We start from the raw sequence: 27,690 nt of genomic DNA, 5'->3' as shown, positions 1-27,690 counted from the left end.
ATTTTGAGCCCCACGCTTCAAAAAGCAATCTGGTGTGCTGACCTGACTTACTACTTCTGCATGTTTGGTCAGGTGGTCTGGCACCCTGAATACCATTCAAAGGTGTGCCACTTTATAACTGTACTTACCTGCTTTTCTTGTGCAGGTGAAACTCGAAAAATTAGAATATCTTGCAAGAGTCCATTTATTTCAGTAACTCAACTTAAACGGTAAAACTAACATATGAGAAAGGAACCTTTTTTTACAGTCTGACACTGAGGCTAGAATATTGAACATTTTCACAATATTGTAATGGTCTGAGATTTTGGGGTTTTCATAAGCTGTAAGTCATAATCATCAAAATTATAACAAAAGTTTTGGAATATCTTGCTTTGCATGTAATGAATCTATTTCATATACAGGTAGTCCCCGACTTACCAACGCCCCACCGATACGAACGACATGGATTGTGTTTCCATGGGAACAAGTCAAAACATTTTTTTTTTCAAATTGGACTTTGAATTTTTTAAAGTTGATTTTCTCAAAAACTAAAAGAAAAATTGGCTTTTAAACTTGTATAAGCAGGTACAGAGGGCAGAGGTGACACAAAGGGGGGGCACTGGAGGCACCTTGGGGCACAGAGGAGGTACAGGGGACAGAGATGGCACAATGTTCCGACTTAAGAACAGACTCAGGTTAAGAACATACCAACAGTCCCTATCTCATTCGTTAACCGGGGACTACCTGTATCAGATTCACCTTTTAAATTTGAATTACTGAAATAAATGGACTTTTGCAAGGTATTCAAATGTTTGGAGTTTTACATGTATTCTAATAGGTGAACACAGATTCCAAACTTGCTGAACATGTCTCTTAACAAAACTTATTCTATGGCATGCCCTATATGTTTTTAAATGGTTTCATGTTTGTAAATTGGTTGGAGGAGAAATACACTATGTTATATATTAGTGATGTTTATTACATGACTAGGCGGAATAAAGTATACAGTATTTCGACCCATATGAGGTTGTGGTAGAATTAAATTTATGATAAAAGTTTGCACTCAGATATCCCTTTTAAAATGGGGTTCATTTAAATCCATGATCATCTGCTAGTCTGACTAGTTGACATTTAGATAGCTGAATATTAGTGTGGACTTACTTTATCTTTTCTTCAGCTTCTTCTAATATTTCCTTCTTCAGCAAATCTAGCTCATGGTTATGTTCCTTCCTTAAAGCCCGCATGTCTTTCTGCAGCTTTGTTACTTCTTTGCGAAATTTCTGTATTTCACCTTCAGCATCTTTAAGTTTTATCTTGAATGTATTCTCCTGAGACATAAATTCATTATTGAGTACTTTTAACTCTTCACACAGCCTTGATTTTTCTTCCATTTTCTCTATGCAAGCCTTCAGCTCTGAGTCTTTGGCAGCTAACTGTTCCTGAATAGAAAGTAAAACCTCCTGATGTTTGGAAGACAAATGCTCAATTTTAAATTTTTCTGCTTCCAGGTCATTCACGTCGGACAAATTGCTCTCTTTCAAACGCTGTTCAGTTTCGAGAAGTTTTTTTTGCACATCTTCCAGAATGTATTCAAGCTCCTTAATGCGTTGTTCCTTCAATGTCTGATCTTCCCTCACAGATGACAATTCACTTTCAATAAGTTTGTGGTGTTCTACCAGCAATAAATATTTATTTTCTTGTTCCTCGTTTTCTTGCTGCAAACCTACTTGAATCCCTTGATCTTCTTTAAACTGTTCTCTTAGTTCATTAAACTGGATTTCTAGATCTCGTTTTGCCTTTTCCTTTTCTTCCAACTGAGAGGTTAGCTGTTTCTTGACTGAAGCAATTTTCTGCTCTGCTTTCTTCTTTAACTCTGCTATCTTTTTAGCATTTTCAGCAGTCAGTTTCTCCTCAAGTGTTTTAAGCGTCTTTTCCTTATTCTCTGTAAGTTCTGCTGTTAACAATTCCAACTCTACTTGCTTCTTTTGCAAGTCATCTTTCAAGTTTAAGATATCGTGTTGTAGTTGAATTACTTGCTGTTGAGCTTCTGTGGTGTGACTGTCATTTTGCGAAGCAACAGTTTGTATGTGTTCAAGCTGCAATGCCAATTCTCTCTTTTCCACTGTTTGCTGCTGGATCTTCTGGTCTAGGTCTTCTATTAAAGATGCCTTTTCACTTGTTAATTTAGCTATCTCTGCCATCATTTCCTGAACTTTGTTTTTGTGTTGATCAATCTGTGAGATAAATTCAAGCTCCCTCTTTTCCCTTTCAAGCAAATCCTGTCCATTACTTTCCTGATTATTTTTCAAGTCTTCTCTGATTTTCTGTAATTGTTCTTCCTTTTCTAGTATTTGTTTATTGCCAATATCAATTTTTTCTTTCAGTTCTTTGATGGTTTGATGATTCTGAATAAACTTGACTTCAGCCCTTTTCTTCCACTCTTCCAGCTTGTTCCTTAGTACATCCACTTCATCTGCACAGAGTGCTTTTTCTTTCCTCAACGCCTCCATCCTGGATGTTAAATCCTGGACCTGACTGTGGAGCTGCTGCTGACTCTCCTTGTGCTGTGCATTGAGATAAGTGATGGCTTTCTCCTTTTCTCCTAAATCCACACTGTTCTCGAGCTTCAGCTTAAGCTCATTTATCTCGCTATCTTTTTCTTTCAATGCAATATTTAAAGTGGTAACTGTATTGATATTTTCTGAAAGTTCTTTTTTCAGCTGTGTTATACAAGACTCATTCTCATCAGCAACTTTTTGCTGATTTCCTCCTTCCTTTTGCAAAACTTCCTTCTCTACAGTAAGAGAATTAATATTATCTCTCATGGAAAAAATTACATTGTCCTTCTCTTGCAAATGCTGTGTAGCCTGGGTCAAAGAAAGGTTTAGAGAAGAACACTCTTCATTTATTTTTTGCAGTTTGGTTTCCAAGTTTAGTGTTTTGCCCATATGATTTGAAATAATTCCCTTTAGTTTAAGTGCTCCTTTTTCACAAGTTGCAATCCTTGATAACAATCTGTTCATTTCCTCATTATATTTACTAATGACTGCTGTAATCAAGGATTCTATCAGTGAAACAGTTTCTTTGCAGTGCGACTCAAACTTCTTTTCCTGTTCGAACAAGCGGTTATTACATTCAGTTTCCTTTTCTGAAATCCTGTCTGCCATGTTTTTCAACTGGTCACTAGATTCTTTATTATGACAAGCCTCCAGTGACTCCAATTTCATTTGGGTTTCCTGCAATTTACCAACAAGATCATTCACTTTGTTATTGCCCTCTTCTACCGTTGTTTTCAGAGAATTCAGCTGCTCTTCAAGTGCAATCTTGTCATTCAATACAGTAGTATATTCATTTTGCAAGGTTTCATACCGAGACTTCAGGTTATTTTCACTATCTGTTAAAAGAAGAACTTGAGCAGATGCCTGGTTTAGTTTCTCTTGTAATTCATTTATGGAAGCATTCAATCTATTCTTTTCTTCCTTCAGCTCAGATACATGGTTGTCTGCTGCTTCTTTGTGCTTGGTCACATTTATAAGCTGTAGTTTGATTTCTGCTACTTCTTGCTCTTTCTCTTGAAGTTCCACCTCATGCTTTTCCTTTAGTTCCTCCGCGTGCTGGCTTAGCTTCTTCTCCCAGCCCCGGATAGTCTCTTCCATTATCCGCTGGTTAGTCTCATTGATACCCTGTATCTGGTCATTGTGGTTCTGCTCGAGTTGAGCCATTGACTCATTAATTCCTGATGAGCTAGCCTGTGCCATCTCCAAAATTTTCTCATTGAATTGCTTTTCTTTATTACTCAGCTCAATGTCTTTCTTTTCAAGTTCACTCTTCATTTTACTTTCCAGTTCTGAATATTTCTTCTTGGCAGCCTCTTGGATTTCTTTAATTCGTTGCTTCATCTTTTCAGTTTTAACATCCTGACTTTTAGATTTTGCTTGATATTCTTCTTGCATAGACAACATTTTTTGGTCTTTGGAAGACACCTTTTCATTCAATTCTAAGATAACCTGATTGTAGGTTTCTTTGAGTTTCAGGATCTCGTCCTCTTTTTCCAGAACAATTTTGTTTAGTTCTTCTACCTTACACTTATAGTCATTTATCTTTGTCTCAGATTGCAAGGTTACAGAATTCAGCTGATCATTCAAATTCACACTCTGCTCTTGTATTTGTAAAGAAAGGTTATGTATTTGTTCTTTGCATGTTTGTAATTCTGCAGTCAAAATATTAGATTTGGATCCTTTCTCGTCTACCAAATTTTTCAGGTGAGTGTTCTCTTTCATTATAACTCCCAGTTTCTCATTCAATTCTGCCAGTTGGTTATCATGAGCTTCTAACTCCTCTTGTATTTTCTTCTCATGAGAACTTTGTAATTCATTAATCTGAGCAAAAACAACTTTGATTTCAGCGTTGGCCTTTTCAAGATGTCCAGTTAATTGTTGCTTTTCTATCTTAATATCTTCTAACTCTTTTTCCTTTCCATCCAACAAAAGTTTAAGGTGGTTAATGTCTTCCTTCAGATCTTTTTCTACTCCTTGAGTTAGGATCTCTTTTTCTTTTTCAACAGTCCCAATGTGCATCTGGTGCTGTTTCTGCATCTCCTCCAGCTTAGCTTCATAATCTTGCTTCATCTTGTCCATCTGACTCTGACATACCAGAAGTTGCTGCTCAATTTCTTGTCGAAGTTTTAAGGCTTCAGACAACTCAGCTGACAGAGCTTCCAATTCTGTTTGCTTCACATCTAGTTTCTCCAATGTCTTCTCATTCATTTCTTCAATATGGACCTGAAATCTGTGCTCCTTTTCTTTCAGCTGCAGATCACATTCTTGTTTAAATGTTTCTTTCAATTCAGTGATACTGGAGTCATGTTCTTGTTTGAGGCTTTCAAGCTTATGCTTCAATAGTATCTCATATTCTTCAGCACGGAGTTCCAGTTCTTTTTTGTGTGTTTCCATAAGTGCCGTTATTTCTTCATTGTGCTTGTTGGTTTCACATTCTATCCGTGTGGCCATTTCTTCTGATTTGATGTCACTGTCTTGGGAAGTTTTTGCAAGGAAACTCTCCAATTCAAGTATTCTCTGTCCAAAAACACACAAAAAAAAAAGGTCAAAAAATGAAGGACTTAGGCAGGGCACTTATGAGAATCGCATGCGTTTTGCCACAAAACGGAAACCACATGTGAAATAGTATATAATGTTAGTCTATGGCCCATACAAAAATTGCATTAGTGTGCAATTCCCAATGTGATTTTATGTGCGTTTTTAAAATTACACAGCAATTTATTTTTCCCCCAACACATAATGTATGCCAATCACATGAAATTTGCATACAATGCCAAGTGTTTGTGTAAGATCAGAACTAGCAACATAATTTTTCTCTCTTGTTGCATTGAAAAATGCATAAAAATACACAACATGCAATGGCATACAACTGTGCTCTCAGTCTTATGAAGCTGTAATTTGAAACAAAGATTAATGAATAACTATCAAAGAAACTGTTCTTCTGTAAGCCCCACATACCTATAGAGCATACATGTCAAACTCTGGCCCTCAGAGCCATTCAATTTGGCCCCCCAGTGGTTTACCCACTTTGCATTAGGTTTGGCACACTCTAGATCCAGGAAAGCTATACTGGAGGTGAAGACCTAGAATACCAGGGAAGCCATATGGGGGAGGTAGGTGGAAACCACTAAACAGTAGGGAACTGTATAGGGGAGGGACTACCAGTAGACACCAGGAGACTCTATAGGGGTTATAGGTGGGCCATTAGACACCTGGAAACTTTATAAGGGAGGAAGGTGGCCAGTAGACATTGAGGTTGGCCCACAACTAGGTCCCGGTGTTCAATTTTGGCCCACTTTGTAATTGAGTTTGACACCCCTGTCATAGAGCTTTCAGCCAGCAACACTAGAAAGCTTTTCAGAGGTCTCAGCACAGCCTGTGTGAAAAAAATGCTTTGGCAGAGCTGAACTATGTAGATGGGTTTCACTTCTCTATCGCTATTCACAGAGGAATGGTTAAGGCCTCTTGCACACTGCGAGAGATTCCGATTCAGATTCCGCTTTTTAATCAGTTTTTACATCCGATTCAGATTCCGATTTGCAGTTTGCTCCCTGCACACTGCAAATCGGAATCTGAATCGGATGTAAAAACTGATTAAAAAGCGGAATCTGAATCGGAATCGCTTGCAGTGTGCAAGAGGCCTTAATGTTTGTTTCTGCCCTGCTTACACACACCGCCTTCTGACAGATAATATGAGAATAGAGGGATTTTTTTAGATACAGAAAAGGATCTGAAGAGAAGGAGGCTTACTTTATTCCTGTTCTTGGATGCTCCCCCCCCCCCCCCCCTTGAAAATTAGCTCTTCCTGGCTTTGTTGACTTTACACTGCCAGGCAAAGAGAGAAAGACACACAGAGCTGCAGCTGGTGATGAGTTATGTACACACTATTTTAAGCTATATTTCTGCTTTCTATCATTCTGAACAGATTACAGTCCCAGCATTACAGCCAGTGAAGACTGTCTCTGTATGCTGGATGTGCTCGACACAGTCCTCCATAGTAATGCCCACAGTGAAAACTGTTCTCTGCAAATGTCATATTTTCTTCACATAAAAATGAAAAGATGAAAAAACGCCTGTATATTGCGATTTGCTAGTAATTACTAGAAATATATGTGGCATTTCGAATTTTAGTTAACTTTGATAGTTGTCCTTTAAATAAAACATCAGATTAGATTTCAAAATAAAGACAGTTTTTACTGAATGTTTGCTATAATTTCCCATAGAACATGTAACGATCTAGCACAATTATATTCTAACTTCGCCCCCCAACTCGCATAACACTGCACAACTTACCCTCTAAATACCGCCTATACTCACTACTGAGGCTATTAAGTGCTTGGATTTGATTGATACTCTACTGGCTGCTGCCCATCCCCCACGACCTCCTGTGGGGCATCCCAAGAACCCCGCCCCACTTTCTCAGGGGGAAGAGCGATAGGAGCTCTTGTGTAGGAAGGTAAAAGGTAGAGCAGGGCTTAAAAAAAATGCTGATATGCTTTAAAGCAAACCTAAAATTAAAATAAACTTGTGATAAACTTGCAAGAAAATTGAATGTGCGATACCAATGTTTAATAGAATATTCGTAATATAGAACAATCTCTCATAATTTTATTTTCAGTTTAAGAGATGCATTTTCTAAATGTAACGTCTGTCTCGTTTAGGTGCAAACACATACTGTAGAATTAATGACCATCTGACTGTCTCAGCACTAAAATGCTATATGCAGTGTTTTCTCAACAAGATTATGCCTATCAATTTTCAGGACAGGCTGTTTTCAACTAGCTATTTTAATGAATCATTTGCAACACTAGTTTATTTACTTACAATGCAAGAGAATAAAAAAAAAGAGACCTCAGGCAAGTTATTAGTAGAACTTGAGCAATGTATACCCATTTTTATTTCATCATGCCAGTTCATGTATGCTTTTAAGCCCATCTCCACCCAATATTATATTTTAGTTCTGGGTAGAATGGAAAATATTTACAAACTATTTGTTTTTTACTGTCAATCTGTTTCTGCTGAAGCGCAATGTCTATACGTTTTTTAATTTCCTGGTCAGACTAGATAACTTTCAAAAACAGAAGCACATTAGGCTGGTACAGTGGGAGGGAAGGCAGAATTGTCAGATTTTTACTGCTGTCACTCAACTTCTTCTTGTGCATCCAATGTGTCACATACAGGAAGGAAGTGAACAATTTGTCCTCTTATGGGCTCAGACAACAGTAACAAACTGAGACAGGTCCTAACCCTTCTACACTCTATTCAAAACTTCCACTGGGTACAGATGAACATTATTCAGATGAAAGTATCCATAAATAGGCCAATACAACGATTAGATTCCATTCCTTTGACAAATCTACCAGTGATTTATCAACACAGACTTTTCAAATCCATAAACCTCGGGTTGAGTCAGTTTATCAAAAGGGTGATTGGTCATGGCAGTAAATGTTCCTTGATCAGCCAATGATAGAAGTGGTGGAGGACTGATGGCAGCATAGTGTTGTATTTCAACAAGTGGTACAGAGTCAACTGCACTGCTTAAGATAGTGTGGGGCAAGATGGCATACGAATCCCTTTCTGATCAGAGTGTGATCAGTCACTTGCTGAAGGTTGTAGACCAGGGCTGGAAAACTCTGCGCGGCTCGGGCCACATGCTGTGGACTGCATTCCTAAAGTTCCTCCCCCCTCCTTCCCTGCAGAGTCAAAAGGGGACTGAAACAGGGGGACTTAACCCTGCCGCCGCATTGACAAATCCAGCGTTCCGCCTCCACAACATCGGGAGGTGCCAGCCTATTACACACTGGCAGCCAACATGTAATATGCTGGCTCGTCCCGACATCGTGTCATGTGATGCCCTGTTGGCATGGAGACATTACGCTGGATTCGGCGACGCAGTGAGTTTTAAAGAGATACTGAAGCGAAAAAAAAAATATGATATAATGAATTGGTTGTGTACTATGAATAATTACTAGAAGATTAGCAGCAAAGAAAATATTCTCATATTTTTATTTTCAGGTATATAGTGTTTTTTCTAACATTGCATCATTCTAGAATATGTGCAGATTACACAACACTCAGCATTCAAAATGATTCTTTCAGAGCAGTCTGTGAACGAATGACCTCTCCTCTGGCAGAGAAAAAGACATTTGTTTACTTACAGTTGAGATAATAAAAGTCAGAAGACAGCCCTCTCCACGAAGTCGTAGAGCTTAATGGCTTTTTTGCATAGAGATAACAACTGGAGTTTCTTAACTCTTCCTGTACTGGAAACAATTACACTGATGTTTTATTTATTAGCTGTACTACACATACAAATCATAATATCATAATTTTTTTTTTCGCTTCAGTGTCTCTTTAAGTTGCCCTGTCTCCGCTCGCTCGCAACTTTGCAGGGAGGGAGGAGAGAAATCCGTCCGCCCGTCAGCGGGCTGGAGTTAAAGCTCACCATATCTGGCCTGCGGGCTGTAGTTTGCCCAGCGCTGTTGTAGACAGTCAAGACAACCAAATATTTTTATCCTGCAGATTACAGGTTTTGCTGACAGAATCTTAAGGTGGCCTATACCACTGTCACCAGCTCGACCATCAGACAGATCCCTCTCTAAACAAATCTGATCAGAGAGCGATCTATTGGCTGCCCACACACTGTACACAGATTTTTGCCTTGCCTCCCAGGTCTTTCCCCCTCCAATCTGTGCTCCCCCTAGCTGGCTGCAGAGCTGTTCCTTGTTCCACTGACAACACGCTGTGTCCGTTGTCACCAAATGCCGCTAGCAATGTGCTCTCAATCTGCCATCGATCAAGCAACATTTTTCCGTGCTGTGCAATTGACAAAATTGATCAATTTCGGATGGAAACTGATAGATCAGGAAACATCTGGTGTAGCAATTTCTAGCAGATTCAACAGGTTAAATCACCTAGTGAATGGCCAACATTACATTTAACTGGGAGGTAAGAGGCGCCCCAATTGAAAGAGGACTTACAACCAAAAAAAGGCTTACCCGAGGGCAGTAAACCACTAAGATTAAGAATTCATTAATTTTCTGTATTAGCACTGGAAACCATGCGTTTCGCAGCTCACTGCTCCCTTCATCAGGTTAATACAGTCTCTTCAACCTGTGAAATGCGGTTTCCAGTGCCAATAAAGAATATTGAATTCATTTTAGTGGTTTACTGCCTTCAGGTAAGTCATTTTTGGTTATATAGATCACTCACTTAAGTCATCTTTACTTTGGGGCACTTCTTACCTCCCCGTTACACCCCCACTCCCTAAGCGTACTTAGGAGGGGTAGTCGAGTTAGAGTCATTTGGACTTAAATTCTTCAAGGGAGTGACCAAACTGCTGATGGAAGATTTCTTGACACCCGAGTGAGGTCAGGAATTCCTCACCTGCTTGATACTGTGGTTACTGGTGTTGAAACCCACCTTTGTAAGTAATAATATTTATATTTTGTTCACAGATTTTTGCTTTGATTATACTACACCACAATGGGGCTCCTTTCCCTTTGTGTTTTTTTTTCTGGAAGGCTCTTTGGGAACCTCATCAGATGCCCATCACTGAATTTTACACTGACACAACTACAAGCAAAACACAAAAGTAAAAAAAAAATAAAAAATTATATATCTTACAGTTCTGCACTCTTCAAGCTCCTGTTGCATTTCCTGTAGTTGGTTTTCTGTCTGAGTTTGAATGGCCTTCTTCTGAAGTTCCATCTCTTCTACAGCCAGTAAGGCCTGCTGCTCCTTTTCCTGCAGAGTAATTAAATGGCCATCCTGACTCTTTGCCTGTAACACAGAACAGTAACTATAATTGAAAAAAATTAAGTGTAAAGTTATTCAAAAAGTAAAATAAGTAAAGAGAGTTCCCAGTGTAACAATTTGACAGCAAACAGGCTGAAAAACACTACAATAGCCAGCTCGGGGAAAATTATAAGCCCATTCATCCTTAAGTGCAGATTGCAAAAATAAATCTTCTGAAAGACCCTCTTTAAAATGCTCTACTTCTTTTTTCCTGGTTACCTCCTCAGGGTCCCCCCTCTTCCGTAACCCAACTGCCAGCAATTTTCATTAAAAAACAAAACAAAAAAACCCGCTGGTGCTATCTGTGTTTGTATTGCGTTTAAAATGTCTTGCCCAAATCTACATGCACCAATTTGGGTGTAGGGCATGGTGCCAAACATCCATCCACCCACCCACTATTCCCTAATATTGGAGGACCTTTCTCACTTATTTAGTCCTATTAAAGGAAAAGTAGCTTCAGTCTCAGAAGCAGAGTAGGCAGCATGGTTGGGTTGCTAGTTAACAGTGGCATAGATAAGGAGCTGTGAGCCCCGATGCAAGTTTTACAATGGGGACCCCCAAGCACTCTATACATAACAATTGATACGGGAGACCAAAACCTGCCAATGGCAACTACAGTGTCAGAGGTGCAAGAAGGGGGTGGGGAACAGTTTGTTAATGATTACCACTATTCAAAGGATCTATAGAAGTGATTATTATGAGCACAGGACCAATAGAGAGCCAATACCCAAATGCCCAAGAGCCTCGATGCGGTTGTTACCTCTGCAATCCCTATTGCTACACCCCTGCTAGTTAATATACATTCAGTTGATCTTTTTTGTACTTACAAGGGAGGCGTTCAGTTTTTCCTGAAAGCCCTCCTCAAGTATTCTTAAGCTTTCCGTGTATTCCTGCTCTTTTTTTTGCATAGTTTCATCGTGTGATATTTTCAGCTCCAGTATACGTTCATCACAGGTTTTCTATACAGTAAAAAAGAATTATGCATTTTAGATGGAAATGAACTGGTAAAGTAAAAGCAAGCTAGTAGAAATAACAGGAAACCTCAAGACTTCCATAGCAATCCAGAATAAGAACAGACTTTGAAACGAGTACTGTTATAACAACATCTCCTGCAAGCCGGTTCTTATTAGTATAACTATTTTCTACCACAAGTTAGTCACAAATCCCTGGTGGTATGGTGGTAAAAAGGATAACACTCACCCAGCAGTCCTTGTCAAAATTTCAGCCAGGACAAGATTAGTATGTTCATCTGCCTTCCTTTAGGTATTCAGCGCATTGTTCAGCTGCTTGCACATGTATTAACCCACCTCACCCTACACCAAATCCTTCTTCATGCCTGTGCCCCATTCCAATATTTAAACCATCTTTTGTTTGCATGCCTTCCACTCAAAAAAATACTCAAGTAGCTCGCTCACCACTAGCTGAAAAAAAACTTAACCTTAATCTAGCCATAGCCCCAAAGTTATCCCCCTACAGGGTCATCCCTAACAGTTAGCTTCCTTATTTGAAGTCCAACAACTAATCAATTCCTTATCTTACCAAAGGCCCCTTAAGGCACTTGACACCATCTTCAGTCAATTGGTAAGTATCTCACCTGGCCAAGGCAACAGGTGACACGGGGGTGGAGGGTAAAGGAGGAGAGGCATAACGGACGGGAAGGATAATATGGGACAGGCGACACAGGAGGGCATTAAGAAGACACAGGGGAACAAAGGAAGCCAGAGACGGGGAGGACAACAAAAGATTAATGATAAGGTAGGAGTACACAGGGACACACAAGGGACAGAGGCACACCATCGGACCATAAGTCTCAGGGACTCTTCCCCCCCCCCCCCCCCCAAAGTTTTGGAGGAGAAAGTGCATCTTATGGTCCAGAAAATATGGTATACCTAAACTCTTGCACAGGAGACAAGGAAAACAGAAAAATTCACCCTGTGTGTATTTACAGAAAACAGCTTGTCTAATGCTACCAATGCAATTAACAAGTGTAAACTCAAGGTTATCAGCTGTGTGAACTGTGCTGTGCTGACTTCTGGGTTAATACGTACACACTATGCACCCTTTCAGTGCTCCTAGGAAACCAGGAAATAAACACTGCAGGATCTCTGTTGCAGTTCTACAAGTTGTAACAAAGAAAGGTTTTTCTTCAAACGTTACTCTGCTGTTGCTCATCTTTTAAGCTGAATACTCACCACCCTATGGAGGAAGATGAATCCAGCGAGGTCTCCCTGACAACGAGCATTCAACAATCCATCTTCCAGCAGGTAGGCGCAGTGTCACAGGTGCACATTGGAAGTCAAGCAACTGCAGTATTTTGCCCAGAGTAGTCGGGGATTTTAAAGATCCGATTCGCCGGGCATTGCTAAATGTTAGTCGCGTGATCGTGCACCTGTACCCATGTTGTGAGATCGCGGAAACGCTCGCACATATTGCCAGTCATCGTCAAAATTGTGATGTGGGTACTGACATTTAGAGCAGAGAGGAAGTTCTGAGTTTAGGTCTGCTTTAAATGTTATGCATTGTTCCCCAAGCTTTTTCAGTGTACCATACTTACATGTATATACTGTCACTCCCCTTTCTCTGCTGCCCCCTAGCTTGTCCCCATTTAAAGTCAAACCGACTTAAAAACCAATGTGGAGTTAACTCCTTATGTGGCTGGATACTCACCCCACAAATAGAGTGCAGCTGTGCAAGCAAGAAGTAGGAATATCTGAGAAATTGGACTTTACAGAGACATAGTAAAGGTAAAGGTATGGTAGCTAAACATACCAGAGGAAAATACACAAATCAGTTTTAATCTTAAAAAGACATTCAGGCTTAGTGTTCTTTAACCCTTCCTCTGCCTGAAATTACCATATATACTCGACTAGAAGTCTAGAAATGTAGGTCTGACTCACTAAATAAACGTATAGGGGTCGACTTATAGACATTCCCATTTGCAACAATTTACCCAGTGGTAAGTGACACTTTCTTGATAAAGGAAATGCCATGAAAATAGTGTTCTGAAAGTCCCGGCCACAACAATTAATAGGAAAGGGTCAGGGAGAGGGGGGTTAATAATGCACCATCAAACGGACATATACTGAGTGCTAAAAGGTCTATTGACAAACGTAAAGGGAGACAGTAAGTGAAATGCATATTGCATCGCCTTGCAAGAATGTGCCGGGTCTTAAACTAACTACCTGCTATGCCCTGCAGCAGTTGGCCCACACTAAATACTTTTCATCTCAACAGGGGCCCTGCATGTAGGCCTCCCATGGCCCCACCCTAACCTCTCTCTCTAAGAAACAGGGGCAATGCTGACACCCCAAGCACTCTCACTGCGCAGGGGCCCAGCGACTGCACCCCCTTCAGGGCATAGCAGTGACTTAGTTCAACACCCTGCACATTATGGCAAGCCGATGCAACATGCATTTGTTGTGCCCCTTTAAAAATTTGTCAATGGACATTTTGGCAGCCAGTATATAAGTCAGGTGATTCCTGGTATGAGCCACACTTTTTTTTTCTTTTGAATATGAATAATTGCTGCACTTGGGGGCCTATAGGAGTTACTGGCTGCACTTAAGAGACAGGAGGGGTTAATGGCTGCAATACTGTATACAGTGTAGTCATTAACCCCTCCTGGTCCCCAGGTGCAGCTGTTAATTCTCCCCGATTCCCACGTGCATCTTGTTGGTTAGACGTACACTTCAGTCAATAAAAAATTCCAGGTTAAGGGGGTCAAATATTACAGTCTACTTATACACGATGTCGACTTGTATTCGAGGATATACACTAAACCCATTTTACCCGTCTATATGCACAGACTTCTATGATCTACATAATGCTATCTACACATGCTGCAAATGTCAACATTTCAAATAAGTTATCCCTCATATCTAAATATTCACTTTGTAATTAAAACATTACTGAACATGCAGACATTTACACTTTCTTACCTACCCTGGGGTCTGCAAGAAATTTAGCAACAACAGTCACTATTCTTATACCAATATAAGTCCTTCTGTCTACTCGGCCTTATACCGATGAAAATTCTCACTTGATCCTCCAGCAGCCATAAGATGCACTTCTAGAAGCTACAAGACTGTAGCACCATATTTGTGGATAGAAAACCCATCTTGTACTCCTACTGTGCTGCGTGCTCTTTTTTTTTTTTTTTTTTTTGTATTCTTGTATTGTCGTATTGCTGTATGTCACGCCTAAATATTGTCTGTAACCTAAACTAATGTCCAGCGCTGCGTAATATGTTGGCGCTTTATAAATACAATAAATAAATAAATAAATAAATGTCTCTCTTCCATAGTTCTTCCCCTGGTTGCTGGAAGCTCAGGAGTGAATTTTTATCAGCAATAAAGTCTTCAGCAGTTGTCTGAAATTGGGAAGAGAGCTGAATTGCAATGGGGATTAAGGATATTAATATTGATCAATTCAATTCCATTCTTACGCTACAATACAATTACGTTAAATAGGGTATTCTATTTGTATAAGAGCTCACATTAAAGTAACAGTTTAAAGACCGATTTAAGCTTTTTTTTAGCACATGTGGGTTCCTGTGGGTCAAAACTTTACATGCACCAACTTTTAACATGCACCAACCCTGTATTTAAAAATTGAGTTGTGTCAAGATATACAAACAGCTCTTCAAAAATCTCAACTTCCTTTATTCATTGATAAAAAAAATATGTCACTTTAAGCACTTTCCATACAGTGTAGATCCATACAGAACTACATTTTGCTTTAAAGAAGTGAAATTTGCTAGTCTCAATCAAAAAAAAAAAAAAATAAATAAGTCAATACCTTCATGATATCTACAACTTCCTGCTTGACACGACTAAGTTCCCTCTGAAGGTTTACTCTTTCTTCTTCGCTGGCTTTTTCAATAGCATTAATCTGTTCTTCCATTTGTTGTTTGCCTATTTTTTGAGCTTCCTCAGAACTCTGCGAAGCAGCTACAGCTTTTTCCAATTGTTCAAAGGCTAAAATGAAAGTGGGACCACACATTAAATGACGAGTGAATAAATGATTTACACATAATACTAGGACGAGTGCACTTCTAAATGTAAAAAGTCATCTTCAGACTGATCAATAACAGAATAATAATGCATTACAGATGTGACTTCCCTGAAGAAATGTGAGGGCTCGCTAGCTATTTAATGTTTTCCTAACACTTTTCAACATTAGTTTCTATACTGTATGAATTTAGAGCATCTCTTCACGCCTTCGGCTTCCCCTTGCCTCCACCTGCAAACCCCATACACCTGCTCATTTCTGTGTGGAGGCTTCACTCAGACATGAACTAGAAGCAATATGTTCAGAGCAATGAGACTGACAACACATGACAGATGTGTGTGTCCATGAAACACAAAACAAACAGCAATGCTCAGTTTTGATCAACAAGTCCTATAATTAACCAGCCGTTTTCTGCTACCTTCATATCTACTTACCCGGAGATTCCTCCAGCCCCTTGAGCAGATATGTCCCTCGCCGCATCTCCGCTCTCAGCCACCGGCCCGTTGGTGCAAAGGCCAACCTCAAAGTCGTCCTCTACTACGCCTGCGCACTGTCAATCACAAATAAGTGGGCATGAGTGTTCTGCGCAGGCGCAATAGGGGCTGGAGGAAGCCCCGGGTAAGTAGATCTGAAGGTAGCATACAACGGCTGATGCTTCCTTTAAAGAGGAGCTCTGGGGAAAATAATGTAATAAAAAAAAGTGCTTAATTTTTACAATAATTATGAATAAAATTATTTAGTCAGTGTTTGCCAATTGAAAAAGCTTTCATCTCCCTGATTAACATTCTGACATTTATCACGACATTTTTACTGCTGGCAGGCGATGTCAGTGGAAGGATATGCTGCTTGCTTTTTTGGCAGTTGGAAACAGCTGTAAACAGCTATTTCCCACAATGCAACAAGGTTGACAGACAGGAAACTGCCAGGACCATGGTCCTCACAGTTTCCTGTGGGAGGGGTTTCTCCACAATATCAGCCATACAGAGCCCCCTAATGATCCGTTTGTGAAAAGGAATAGATTTCTCATGTAAAAGGGGGTATCAGCTACTGATTGGGATGACGTTCAATTCTTGGTTACGGTTTCTCTAAGTATCAGAAACTACACTGAGGTTTGGAACTCTGTACTCACAATGGGATGCGAGAGTTTGGGCAACCTTGCTAATTGTCATGATTTTCCTGTATAAATCGTTGGTTGTTACGATAAAAAAATGTCAGTTAAATATATCATATAGAACACACACAGTGATATTTGAGACGTTTATTGGATTTACAGAAAGTGTGCAATAATTGTTTAATTAAAATTAGGCAGGTGCATAAATGTGGGTACTGTTGACATTTTATTGATTCCAAAACCTTTGGAACTAATTTTTGGAACTCAAATTGGCTTGGTAAGCTCAGTGACCCCTGGCCTACATACACAGGTAAATCTAATTATGAGAAAGAGTATTTAAAAAGGAGTCAATTTTAAGTTTCCCTTCTCTTTTAATTTTCTCTGAAGAGTAGCAACATGGGGGTCTCAAAACAACTCTCAAATGGCCTGAAGATAAAGATTGAAAAATGGGGGAGAAACCGAGAGCCCAATATGGTGCAGTATGTTAATATGCAGAGATGTGTTGTGAATAAATGTGATGATTATACTCACAAGGGTGGGTCGCCACAAAGGCAACCACTGGACAGGCCGGCGGGAAGAATTGTAACCTGACCCCGCTCAGGTTTAAAAAGTCGCTCTCTGTAGATAGGAGAAAATGGGGATACACCCCTCCACCAAGGGTGGACTAGATAATATTGAAATACGGTAACAGAGGCGCCAAGCAGAATAAAATTAGTTAAAATTGTTAAAAAAAGGGGAAGTGGGTGGACTCACCTCCCTTCTGAAAAAAAAGGCCGGACAATGGACAGGTTTACTTACAGTCTAAAGTAACATTTATTAGTAACTCCAAAATGTTATCATATTTTAATATGAAGATAAAGATTGTTCACCATCATGGTTTAGGGGAAAGATACAGAAAGCTGTCTCAGAGATTTCAGCTGTCTGTTTCCACAGTTAGGAACATATTGAGGAAATGGAAGACCACAGGCTCAGTTCAAGTTAAGGCTCGAATTGGCAGACGAAGAAAAATCTTGGAAAAACAGAAGCGACAAATGGTGAGACCAGTCAGAGACAACCCACATACCAGCACCAAAGATCTACAACATCATCTTGCTGCAGATGGAGTCACTGTGCATCATTCAACCATTTTGCACACTTTACACAAGGAGATGTTGTATGCGAGAGTGATGCAAAGGAAGAATTTTCTCCACCCACAGCACAAATAGAGCCACTTGAGGTATGCTAAAGCACATTTGGACAAGCCAGCTTCATTTTGGAATAAGTTGCTGTGACTGATAAAACTAAAATTGAGTTATTTGGGCATAACAAGGGTGTTATGCATGGAGGAAAAACAACACAGCATTCTTAGAAAAACACCTGCTATTTACAGTAAAATATGGTAGTGGTTCCATCATGCTGTGGGGCTGTGTGGCCAGTGCAAGGACTGGGAATCTTGTCAAAGGTGAAGTTTCAGCAGATTCTGGAGACCAATATCCAGGAATCAAGGTCAAAAGTTGAAGCTGCGCCGGATCTTCCTGCAAGACAACAACCCTAAACACTGCTCAAAATCCACTAAGGCATTTATGCAGAGTAACAAGTACAACGTTCTGGAATGGCCATCTCAGTCCCCAGACTTGAATAGAATTGGAAATCTGTGATGTCCATGCTCGGAAGCCATCAATCTGAACGAACTAGAGATGTTTTGTATAGAGGAATGGTCCAAAATACCTTCAACCAGAATCCAGACTCTCATTGGAACCTACAGGAAGCGTCTAGAGCAGAGGTCTCAAACTCAATTTACCCGGGGGCCGCAGGAGGCAAAGTCAGGATGAGGCTGGGCCGCATAAGGGAGTTCACGTGTCCCCGCCGCAAAACGAGGGCTGCAGAGCCCCCAAATCGCCCCGGGGGGCAATCCGCCAGCATTTCCTGGAAGGGGCAGAGCTTGCAGCTTCAGCTCTGTCCCTCCTGACGTCAATCGCGGCGGATCGCCGCCTCTGCCCACCCCTCTCACTCTTCCTTCACAGAGAGGGGCGGGGGAGAGGCGGCGATCCATTCGGCGATTGACGTCAGGAGGGGCAGAGCTACAGCTGGAAGCTCTGCTCCTCAGCGCAGTCGTGGATGTTTGCGCGGGGGATTTGCGGGTCTGCAGCCCTTGTTTAGCGGCGGGGATGTGGCGGATTACTTGGAAACACTGAAGCGAACTATAAGGTAAAATGGGCAAATATAGTTCGCTTCCGTGTCTCTTTTGCTTTTGCCGGCAGGCAGGGCCGGTTTAAGCAACAATGGGGCCCCAGAGCAAAATAAACCTGCCCTCCCCCCCCCCCCCCAACAGATACCCTGGAACAAAAATCGGCATTAAGGGACCTTTTTTGCAGCTGGTATAGTCAGGGTGTGAAGCCCCAATCGGTCGGAGCTCCACATTCTGGCTACCCCAGCCTGCATGGGGGACAAGGGGTTAAAAAGTTTCAGGAGGGGGGACCCCACATAATTTAAAAAAAAAAAAATCCCCACACTCTAAAGGCTGTCATTTCTGCAAAAGGAGGATCTAAATATTGATTTCATTTCTTTTTTGTGGTGCCCAAATGTATGCACCTGCCTAATTTTGTTTAAACAATTATTGTACACTTTCTGTAAATCCAATAAACTTCATTTCACTTCTGAAATATCACTGTGTGTGTATCCTATATGATATATTTAACTGACATTTTTTAGCATAACAACCAACGATTTATACAGGAAAATTATGACGATTAACAAGGTTGCCCAAACTTTTGCATCCCAGTGTAATTCAGATCTAGTTCTCTATAAAGAGACTGCTCACTAAGGTCTGACCTGTATTTGAGCCCTGTGCTGAAAAAACAGCAGTTTTCAGTCAAATCAGACCTGTGCTGACATGCACAGCTGAATTAGTGTAGTAGATATCATTCACTCATAAAAGATAAAAGTAGAATTCAAATTATGTACCATATATACACTGAATACACTGAAATATTCTTATTAAATACTTATGTTCCTTACATAGTTCAATGTGCTGACAACAAAATCACAAAAAATATAAATGTAAATCAAATTTATCAATGCATGAAGATCTGGATTTGGAGTCACACTCAAAGTTAAAGTGGAAAAAACACTACAGGCTGATCCAACTTTGATGTAATGTCCCTAAAGTGGACCTGAAGGAAAATGTAGAGATATGCACCCTGAATGCATTTAGAGTTTAGCCTGTTTAATGCCCCCTCATTTGTGTCTAATCAAGTTGTAATTTGATACTCCCCTGTGTCACCTGACTGCCTATGGCAGATACGCAGATAAGCCCATTTGAAAATACAGGCTGTAAACAATATGTCTGCTTCCATGAATCATGAAGTAGAAACTGTGCAAATTTATTTTAGGATTTGTTTCAACTGTAACAAATACATGTTTTTTGTTTAAAGGTTATTATATTGTGTACTTTTTTTTTTTTTTTTAAAGAGCAGAGGAGTTCTGAGTTCAGGTCCACTTTAAAACAAGACAAAATGAGGCTCAGTAGTGTGTGTGGCCTCCACGTGCCTGTATGACCTCACTACATTGCCTGGGCATGTCATGATGAGGTGGCAAATGGTCTGAGGGATCTCTTCCCAGAACCAGACTAAAGCATCTACCAACTCCTGGACAGTCTGTGGTGCAACATGGCGTTGGTGGATGGAGCAAGACATGAGGTCTCAGATGTGCTCAAATGGATTCACGTCTGGGGAACGGGATTGCCAGTCCATAGCATCAATGCCTTCATCTTGCAGGAACTGCTGACACTCCAGTCACATGAGGTCTAGCATGGTCTTGCTTTAGGAGGAACCCAGGGCCAACCGCACCAGCATATGGTCTCACAAGGGGTCTGAGGATCTCATCTCGGTACCTAATAGCAGTCAGGTTACCTCTGGTGAGCACATGGAGGGCTGTGCGGTTCTCAAAAGAATGCCATCCCACACCATTACTACCCACTGCCAAACTGGTCATGCTGGAGGATGTTGCAGGCAGCAGAACATTCTCCACGGCGTCTCAGACTCTGTCACGTCTGTCACATGTGCTCAGAATGAATCTGCTTTTACCTAGGAAGAGCACAGAGCGCCAGTGGCGAATTTGCCAATCTGGTAGTTCTATGGAAAATGCCAAACGTCCTGCACAGTGTTGAGCTGTAAGCAAAATCCCCACCTGTGGACGTCAGGCCCTCATACCACCTTCATTGAGTCTGTTTCTGACCGTCTGAGCAGGCACATGCACATATGTGGCCCGCTGGAGGTCACTTTGCAGGGCTCTGACAGTGCGCCTCCTGTTCCTCCTTGACCAAAGGTGGAGGTAGCGATCTTGCTGCTAGGTTGCTGCCCTCCTACATCCTTCTCCGCATCTTCTAATATACTGGCCTGTCTCCTGGTAGCGCCTCCATGCTCTAAACCAGAGCACACTTGTATATACAGAATGGAAATTGTAGTGGAGTTGGGATCTACCATGAAGTCCTTTGCAATCTACCGGTACATCGCGATCTACCTAATGGGCACCCCTGCTCTAAACACTACGCTGACAGAAAAGGCAAACCTTCTTGCCACAGCTTACACTGATGTGCCATCCTGGATGAGTTGCACTACCTGAGCCACTTGTGTGGGTTGTAGACTGTCTCATGCTACCACAAGAGTGAAAGCACCGCCAGCATTCAAAAAAGTGGTCAAAACATCAGCCAGAAAGCATAGGAACTGAGAAGTGGTCTGTGGTCACCACCTGCAGAACCACGCCTTTTTTGAGGATGTCTTGCTAATTTGGCTATAATTTCCACCTGTTGTCTATTCCATTTGCACAACAGCGTGTGAAATTTATTGCCAGTGTTGCTATCTAAGTGGACAGTTTTATTTAACAGAAGTGTGATTGACTTGGAGTTACATTGTGTTGTTTAAGTGTTAATAAAAAAAAAGTACTAACCAAAAGGTTAGCAGGTTTGAGGGACCAGGAACCAAGCTGCAGTCCAATACCTCCCTGCTCACTACATTTGTAAATTATTACCTTTAATAAACAAATTACATTCTTCATGACTGGAGCACTTGGCTAGGAGTTGTGTGCATTTTTGAGGCTGTAATAAAGTTTATTAAACACTCCTATATTTGGACTCATGCAGCTTTGACTATGCAGGGATTCCTCTTTTTTTCCCCAATTTTCATCTACCCTCAATTAGCCCTGGTGATGCAATCTATGTAGTTGTTTGAGTTTACTTGTTTAAAGAGTTTTATAAATCCTAAATGTGTGAAAAATAATTAGGACATCTTGCTGTAAGAACATCCAAATTGCATTAAAGAAGAACCCCGATCAGAGCAAAAATTATTTTATACACTCTACTGGTCTTTCTAAGGCAGCCTACGGTGGGAAGCATATAATCCAACATACATCTTCTAAAACAGACAAGCAAAATTTGTTGACTGTAAGATCAATAGATGTCAATGAATAATAATATGTTGAACTTAAAGAGACTCTGAAGCCTTGAAAAAACAGGTTTTTGTCCCACCTAAACCACTGCATCCCTGCGGCTAAAAACTCCATAAAACTCCCTGGGCAAAAATCCATGACTTTCCTGGTCGTGGATTTTGCTGCCCGGGGAGGCAGAGCTTTGGGCTGTAGCTCTGCCTCCATGCGCATCAATCCGCGCGCATCTCCGCCTCTCCCCCACGGTGCAGGTGGAGGCCGCGATCTGCACAGATGGACGCGTGTAGAGGCAGAGCTGCAGCCCAAAGCGCTGCCTCTACAAGGAAGGAGCCCCGCAATGTGCCCCAGGGAGTTTGGGGTGATTTATGGAATTTTCAGCCACAGGGATGCAGCGTTTTAGGTGGGGCAAGTATGTTAAATAGGTTTTTCAAGTAAAGGCCTGTTTTTTTTTTTTTAGGCTTCAGAGTCTCTTTAAGCTAACCCCTTCCCCTTTGACAGTTGTGACACAATAATGGCAGTCTCCTCTTATTTGTTTGTTTCACATGAAGCTATACTAAATAGGTTTGATCTCATATAGAAGCTTTATTTTTATATTGAGCTGCTTATATAGAATTACGGTGCATACACACATTCAATCTTACCTCTTCCATGCAGTATGAGAACTTACCTAAACAATCTGTGCAAAGTACTCACAATATGTTGTCCCTCATAAAATATGGAAGTGGTAAAAAGTAGCCAATCAAGAATGGATGTGTGTACCAGGATTTAGAGTAGATGCAATCAGTTCTTAAAAGTTGTCCTTTAACTTACAATGGTACATTATACACATAAAACAAAAACATGTCAGTATTTAAAAGAGAACTAATGAGATGAAGTTCATTATTCTACTGTTTGACTCTGCTGATACAATGTAAAGAGAATTATATGACTGAGAGCTGTTAATGTGTCTACTTAACCCGCAATAGGGCCAGATACAATTCACTTTCTCTCCTAAGCTTTTTCCTTGGAAATCATTTTCATCTTCTGTTTAAAATAACTTTTCAGCACTCTACAATTGAAAAAATATTAGAAAGTACTGTCAAAATTATTTTTGCTTACTGGTGGCTTAAAGGGAACCAGAGAGGAATGATTTTTTAAAATAGAAAAAGAGTTTATACATACCTGGGGCTTCTTCCAGCCCCATAAGCCTGGATCGCTCCCACGCCGCCATCCTCCGCTTCCTGGATCAGCCGGTACCGGGCCCGTCCCTTCCGGCGGACGCGGCCAATTGTCCGCATCACAGGGTCTCCCTCCATACCCGTACGCATGCGGCTGCGCAGAAGGCAGCCGCACGAGTACCTGTATGGAGGGAGCCCACTGTGATGCGGAGAATTGGACGCGTCCGCCGGCCGACTGGCGGTAATGACGGGACCCGGTATCGGCGGTTCCAGGCAGCAGAGGACGGCGGCGTGGGAGCAATCCGTGCGTATGGGGCTGGAGGAAGCACCAGGTATGTATTTTTGATCCTCTCTGGTTCCCTTTAAAAGGTATTTTATTGATAAGATGTGAAATATCACCTCAGAGAAAAAGTGAATTGGATCTGGCCCATAGTCTGACATCAGGATTAAAAAGAACCCGTGGTGTGAGAGCTATGGAAGGTGCCATATTCCTTTCCTTTTTAACAATACCAGTTGCCTGGCAGCTCTGCTGATCCTTCTGGTCAGCAGGGTCTAAATCACAAATCTGAAACAAGCATGCAGCTAATCTTGTCAGATTTCTCAGACATCTGATCTGCTGAATGCATGTTCAGGGCCTATGGCTTAAATTATTAGAGGCAGAGGATCAGCAGGACAGCCAGGCAATGGGCATTATTTAAAGGGAAACAAACATGTCAGCCTCCATATCCCTCTTACCTTGAGTTCCATTTAACAGAGCACAAATAACGTCACTTCATAAGTTTGGTTATCCTTCATCTTTATTCAGTACTACTACTGCACTCTGGTGAAACTGAGCACACACAAAACAGTTCTATTTACATTCTATAAAACCACCACAACCCAAAATTAACAACAAGACAAGACAAATAACATTTATATTGCGCTTTTCTCCTGGCGGACTTAAAGCGCCAGAGCAGCAGCCACTAGAGCGCGCTCTATAGGCAGTAGCAGTGCACAACATGCAATGCAAAAAAACTAAGCTTAAAGAGGAACTGTCGCGAAAATCTTAAAATTTTAAAACACATACAAATAAGAAGAACATTTCTCCCAGAGTAAAATGAGCCATACATTACTTTTCTCCTGTGTTGCTGTCACTTACAGTAGGCAGTAGAAATCTGACATTACCGTCAGGTTTTGCCCTAGTCCATCTCTTCATGGGGGATTCTCAGCATGGCCTTGATTCTTTATAAAGACATTCTCTGAAAATTATTAATACAAAGATGCTGGCCAGCCTCCCTGCTCGCTGCACACTATTTTGGCAGTTGGAAGGAGCAACTGCCATTCACCAAGTGCTTTTGAAAATAAAGAAAACCCTGAGAACCCTGAGAACCCCCTTATGAGAAAATGGGCTAGTCCAAAATCTGTCAGTAATGTCAGATTTTTACTGCCCACTGTAAGTGACAGCAACACAAGAGAAAAGTAATTCATGGCTCATTTTACTCTGGGAGAAATATACTTATTTGTATGTGTTTTAAATTTTAAGATTTCCGCGACAGTTCCTCTTTAAAGGATACCTGAAGTGAGAGGGATATGGAGACTGCCATATTTATTTCTTTGTACAATGAAGATAAACAAGATAACCTGGCACTGCTGCAAAAAATGTGCTCGCAATTTATTTTTAAGTATCCAAAAAGCTGTGGCAAGCATGCATACCTTGTTTAAAAGCTGGTACAAATACTGTAGAATGCATACTATAAGGTCAGGGGAGAATAGGTAGACAGTGGGTGTGGGCACCAAGAAGCTTGATGGACATTTTGCATTGGGTGGCGCTTCCTCTGAGGCTGTGACTTTTGTTTCCCTTTAAACAATATCAATTGCCCTGTATCCTGTTAATCTTTCAGGCATCAATTGTGTCTAAATCACACACCTGAATTAAGCTTGGGGCAAATCCAGTCAGACTTCAGTCAGAGCAACTGATCTGCATGCTTGTTCAGGGTCTATGACTGAAAGCATTATTGGCACAAGATCAGCAGGACAGCAAGGCTGTTTGAATAGTTTAAAAGGAAATAAATATGGCAGCGACCAATATCCCCTCTCACTTCAGTAGTCCTTTAAAGCCGAATGCAAAACAGAGTAGTAAACTGGACAGTGATGTCTAATAGAACTGACAAAGAATTGGCTAACCTCAAAGCATACACAAACTCAGCTTATGTAAAGCTGCACTACTTGCTGCTCAGACAACTGGCACGTGTGCTTATTTTATGACAATGTATAGATTTACATTTTTTAATATAAATAAAAATTAAATAAAGTGGAAAGCCATGTTAATACACTAGCAAACTACACTATGGTCCTTAGTAAGATAATCCGGCAGTGTTAACAAGCCTGATGGCAACTTTTGCATGTAAATTCAACTCAATTCAAGGAGTGTGAGGCCCTAATGGAGTCCTCGGATTTTAAACATTTGTGAAATTGTGTTAGTTTAGTGTTCCTGACAGCATAATTTCCCTGTGTAGTGGCCTGCCACTGTAGTTAGTGTTAATGGAGTTTTAATTTAGTATTACTGCCTCTGTTGGTGGAGTGTCAGTTTGGCTTTCATGTCCTTAGCAGTGCTGTCTCTAGTCCAAGACAGTGAGGTCCAAGTCCTTGTGCTCCTGTCCTGGTCACTGGTCAAAGTGAAATTTCAGTATCTCTCAATGCTGTCAGAGTCCGTCAGTGTTCATCAGACAACTATGTAGGACCTAAAAAGCTGGAGCATACCATGATGGGTATTATAACTTTTGTGAAACGGTTTGCCATGAGAGGCCTAAGCGGCTTTTGGTCACAACTGTTTTGGGTGGTAGGTTCAAGCCCCTCAGCATCTACCATAGTAAAATGAAGTTCTCCATTTCTGTAAACCTGTACAGTACTACCATATATATTACCATACATGCTCAAGCAAGTTGAGTGAGTATCTATGGGAAAATCGTTCCCAAAATGAACTGGCACCTCAGAACTTCCCCTGTAGACTTTGAGAGTTGAAACTCTCAAAGACAACAGTATGGAAAAGCAGGAAAATGACATCAATTAAAGTAAAGATTACATCCATCAACTTCACAATATTAAAGCCATAGCCAAAAATATCAGATATTTTGTTTACAAGACACAAATGTTTAGCTTTTGTTTTCACCTCTGACATAGGTTGGTAAAATCTGATCTTGTGGCTCAGTCAGAAGGTATTTATATATGATAACAATTACATTTTCATTAGTAGAATTCAGTTGACTAAGCAATGAAATCAAGAATGGGATGAAGAAACCTCCCACTGTTATCAACAGAAAGAGAATGCAGAAAGTGATCAAAATTCATTACTGGGACGGAACCATGCAGTAGTGAGGAGCACTCTAACCTTGCAGGGCTGGCACAGTCTAAATATGGGTGGGGACTCTATCTGCATGAGGTCTGCATACTTCCCCCTCCTCCTAAGAATTTCCACGGTTTGTACCAATCCAGTCTACAATGGGGTAAAAACCTTAACAAATCACTGTCAATTTAGCTAAACAATGTCTCTTAAGTATAATACACACACACACACACACACACATATATATATATATATATATATATATATATATATATATTATCTATATCTATATATACAGTATATCTATATCTATCTATCTATCTATCTATATATATCTATATCTATCTATCTATCTATCTATCTATCTATCTATCTATCTATCTATCTATCTATCTATCTATCTATCTATATATATATATATATATATATATATATATATATACACACATACAGTACATAAATATACACACACACACACCTAAAGGATTATAAGGAGCGCCATACTAATACGGTGTTTGACCCCCCTCTCGCCTTCAGAAATGCCTTAATTCTACGTGGCATTGATTCAACAAGGTGCTGAAAGCATTCTTTAGAAATGTTGGCCCATATTGATAGGATAGCATCTTGCAGTTGATGGAGATTTGTGGGATGCACATCCAGGGCACGAAGCTCCTGTTCCATCACATCCCAAAGATGCTCTATTGGGTTGAGATCTGGTGACTGTGGGGGCCATTTTAGTACAGTGAACTCATTGTCATGTTCAAGAAACTAATTTGAAATGATTAGAGCTTTGTGGCATGGTGCATTATCCTGCTGAAAGTAGCCATCAGAGGATGGGTACATGGTGGTCATGAAGGGATGGACATGGTTAGAAACAATGCTCAGGTAGCTATGTACTATACTTTCACGTGTTAATTGCAATGCTGACTGCTGTTTTCATGGCTTTCCTTGCTTTCATATTGAGTGTCCTGTTCATTTGCAGTTCTTCCGCATTCCGTTATGGCCTGGCTCGTTCTTCCGAATCCAAATACTATGCCGTTTCCATAGTTATGCATGAGTTAATGAGATGCAGTTCTTATTCTCAGCTTGCAGTCTGCAAGCTAAGTTAATGCAGATTGATCTATTACCATTTGCTCTTCTGGCTTTTTGCATGTCCGTTTCTGATTGGTCGCTGCTTGCATAAAGGTCATTTCCTGGGTTTTCTCTGTGCCCGACATACTGTCAGTTCACTCTGACTGCGGTCCCGGGTTCATGTTATTTCAGGTCTTGTTCTTCCTGTGATATTTAGTCTAGTTTATCTTAGTTATCTTGTGGAGTTGCGTTGCCTCACCTAGT

General features: G+C 40.7%; 1 protein-coding gene across 1 annotated transcript in view; it reads right to left on the bottom strand.

Moving 5' to 3' along the window:
• The window catches only part of GOLGA4 (golgin A4), a 227,626-nt gene that overhangs the window by 83,429 nt on the left and 116,507 nt on the right, over window positions 1-27,690 (bottom strand). Inside the window, 4 exon segments of the mRNA XM_068236570.1 lie at window positions 1,141-5,054; window positions 10,164-10,319; window positions 11,162-11,293; window positions 15,132-15,310. Coding sequence (XP_068092671.1) covers window positions 1,141-5,054; window positions 10,164-10,319; window positions 11,162-11,293; window positions 15,132-15,310 — 4,381 coding nt within the window.

This window comes from Hyperolius riggenbachi, chromosome 5, assembly GCF_040937935.1.
Source record: "Hyperolius riggenbachi isolate aHypRig1 chromosome 5, aHypRig1.pri, whole genome shotgun sequence".
In the NCBI taxonomy this organism is placed as follows: Eukaryota; Metazoa; Chordata; class Amphibia; order Anura; family Hyperoliidae; genus Hyperolius; species Hyperolius riggenbachi.
The sequence above is the reverse complement of the archived record's forward strand: the minus strand, read 5'-3'. Positions and strand labels throughout refer to the sequence as shown.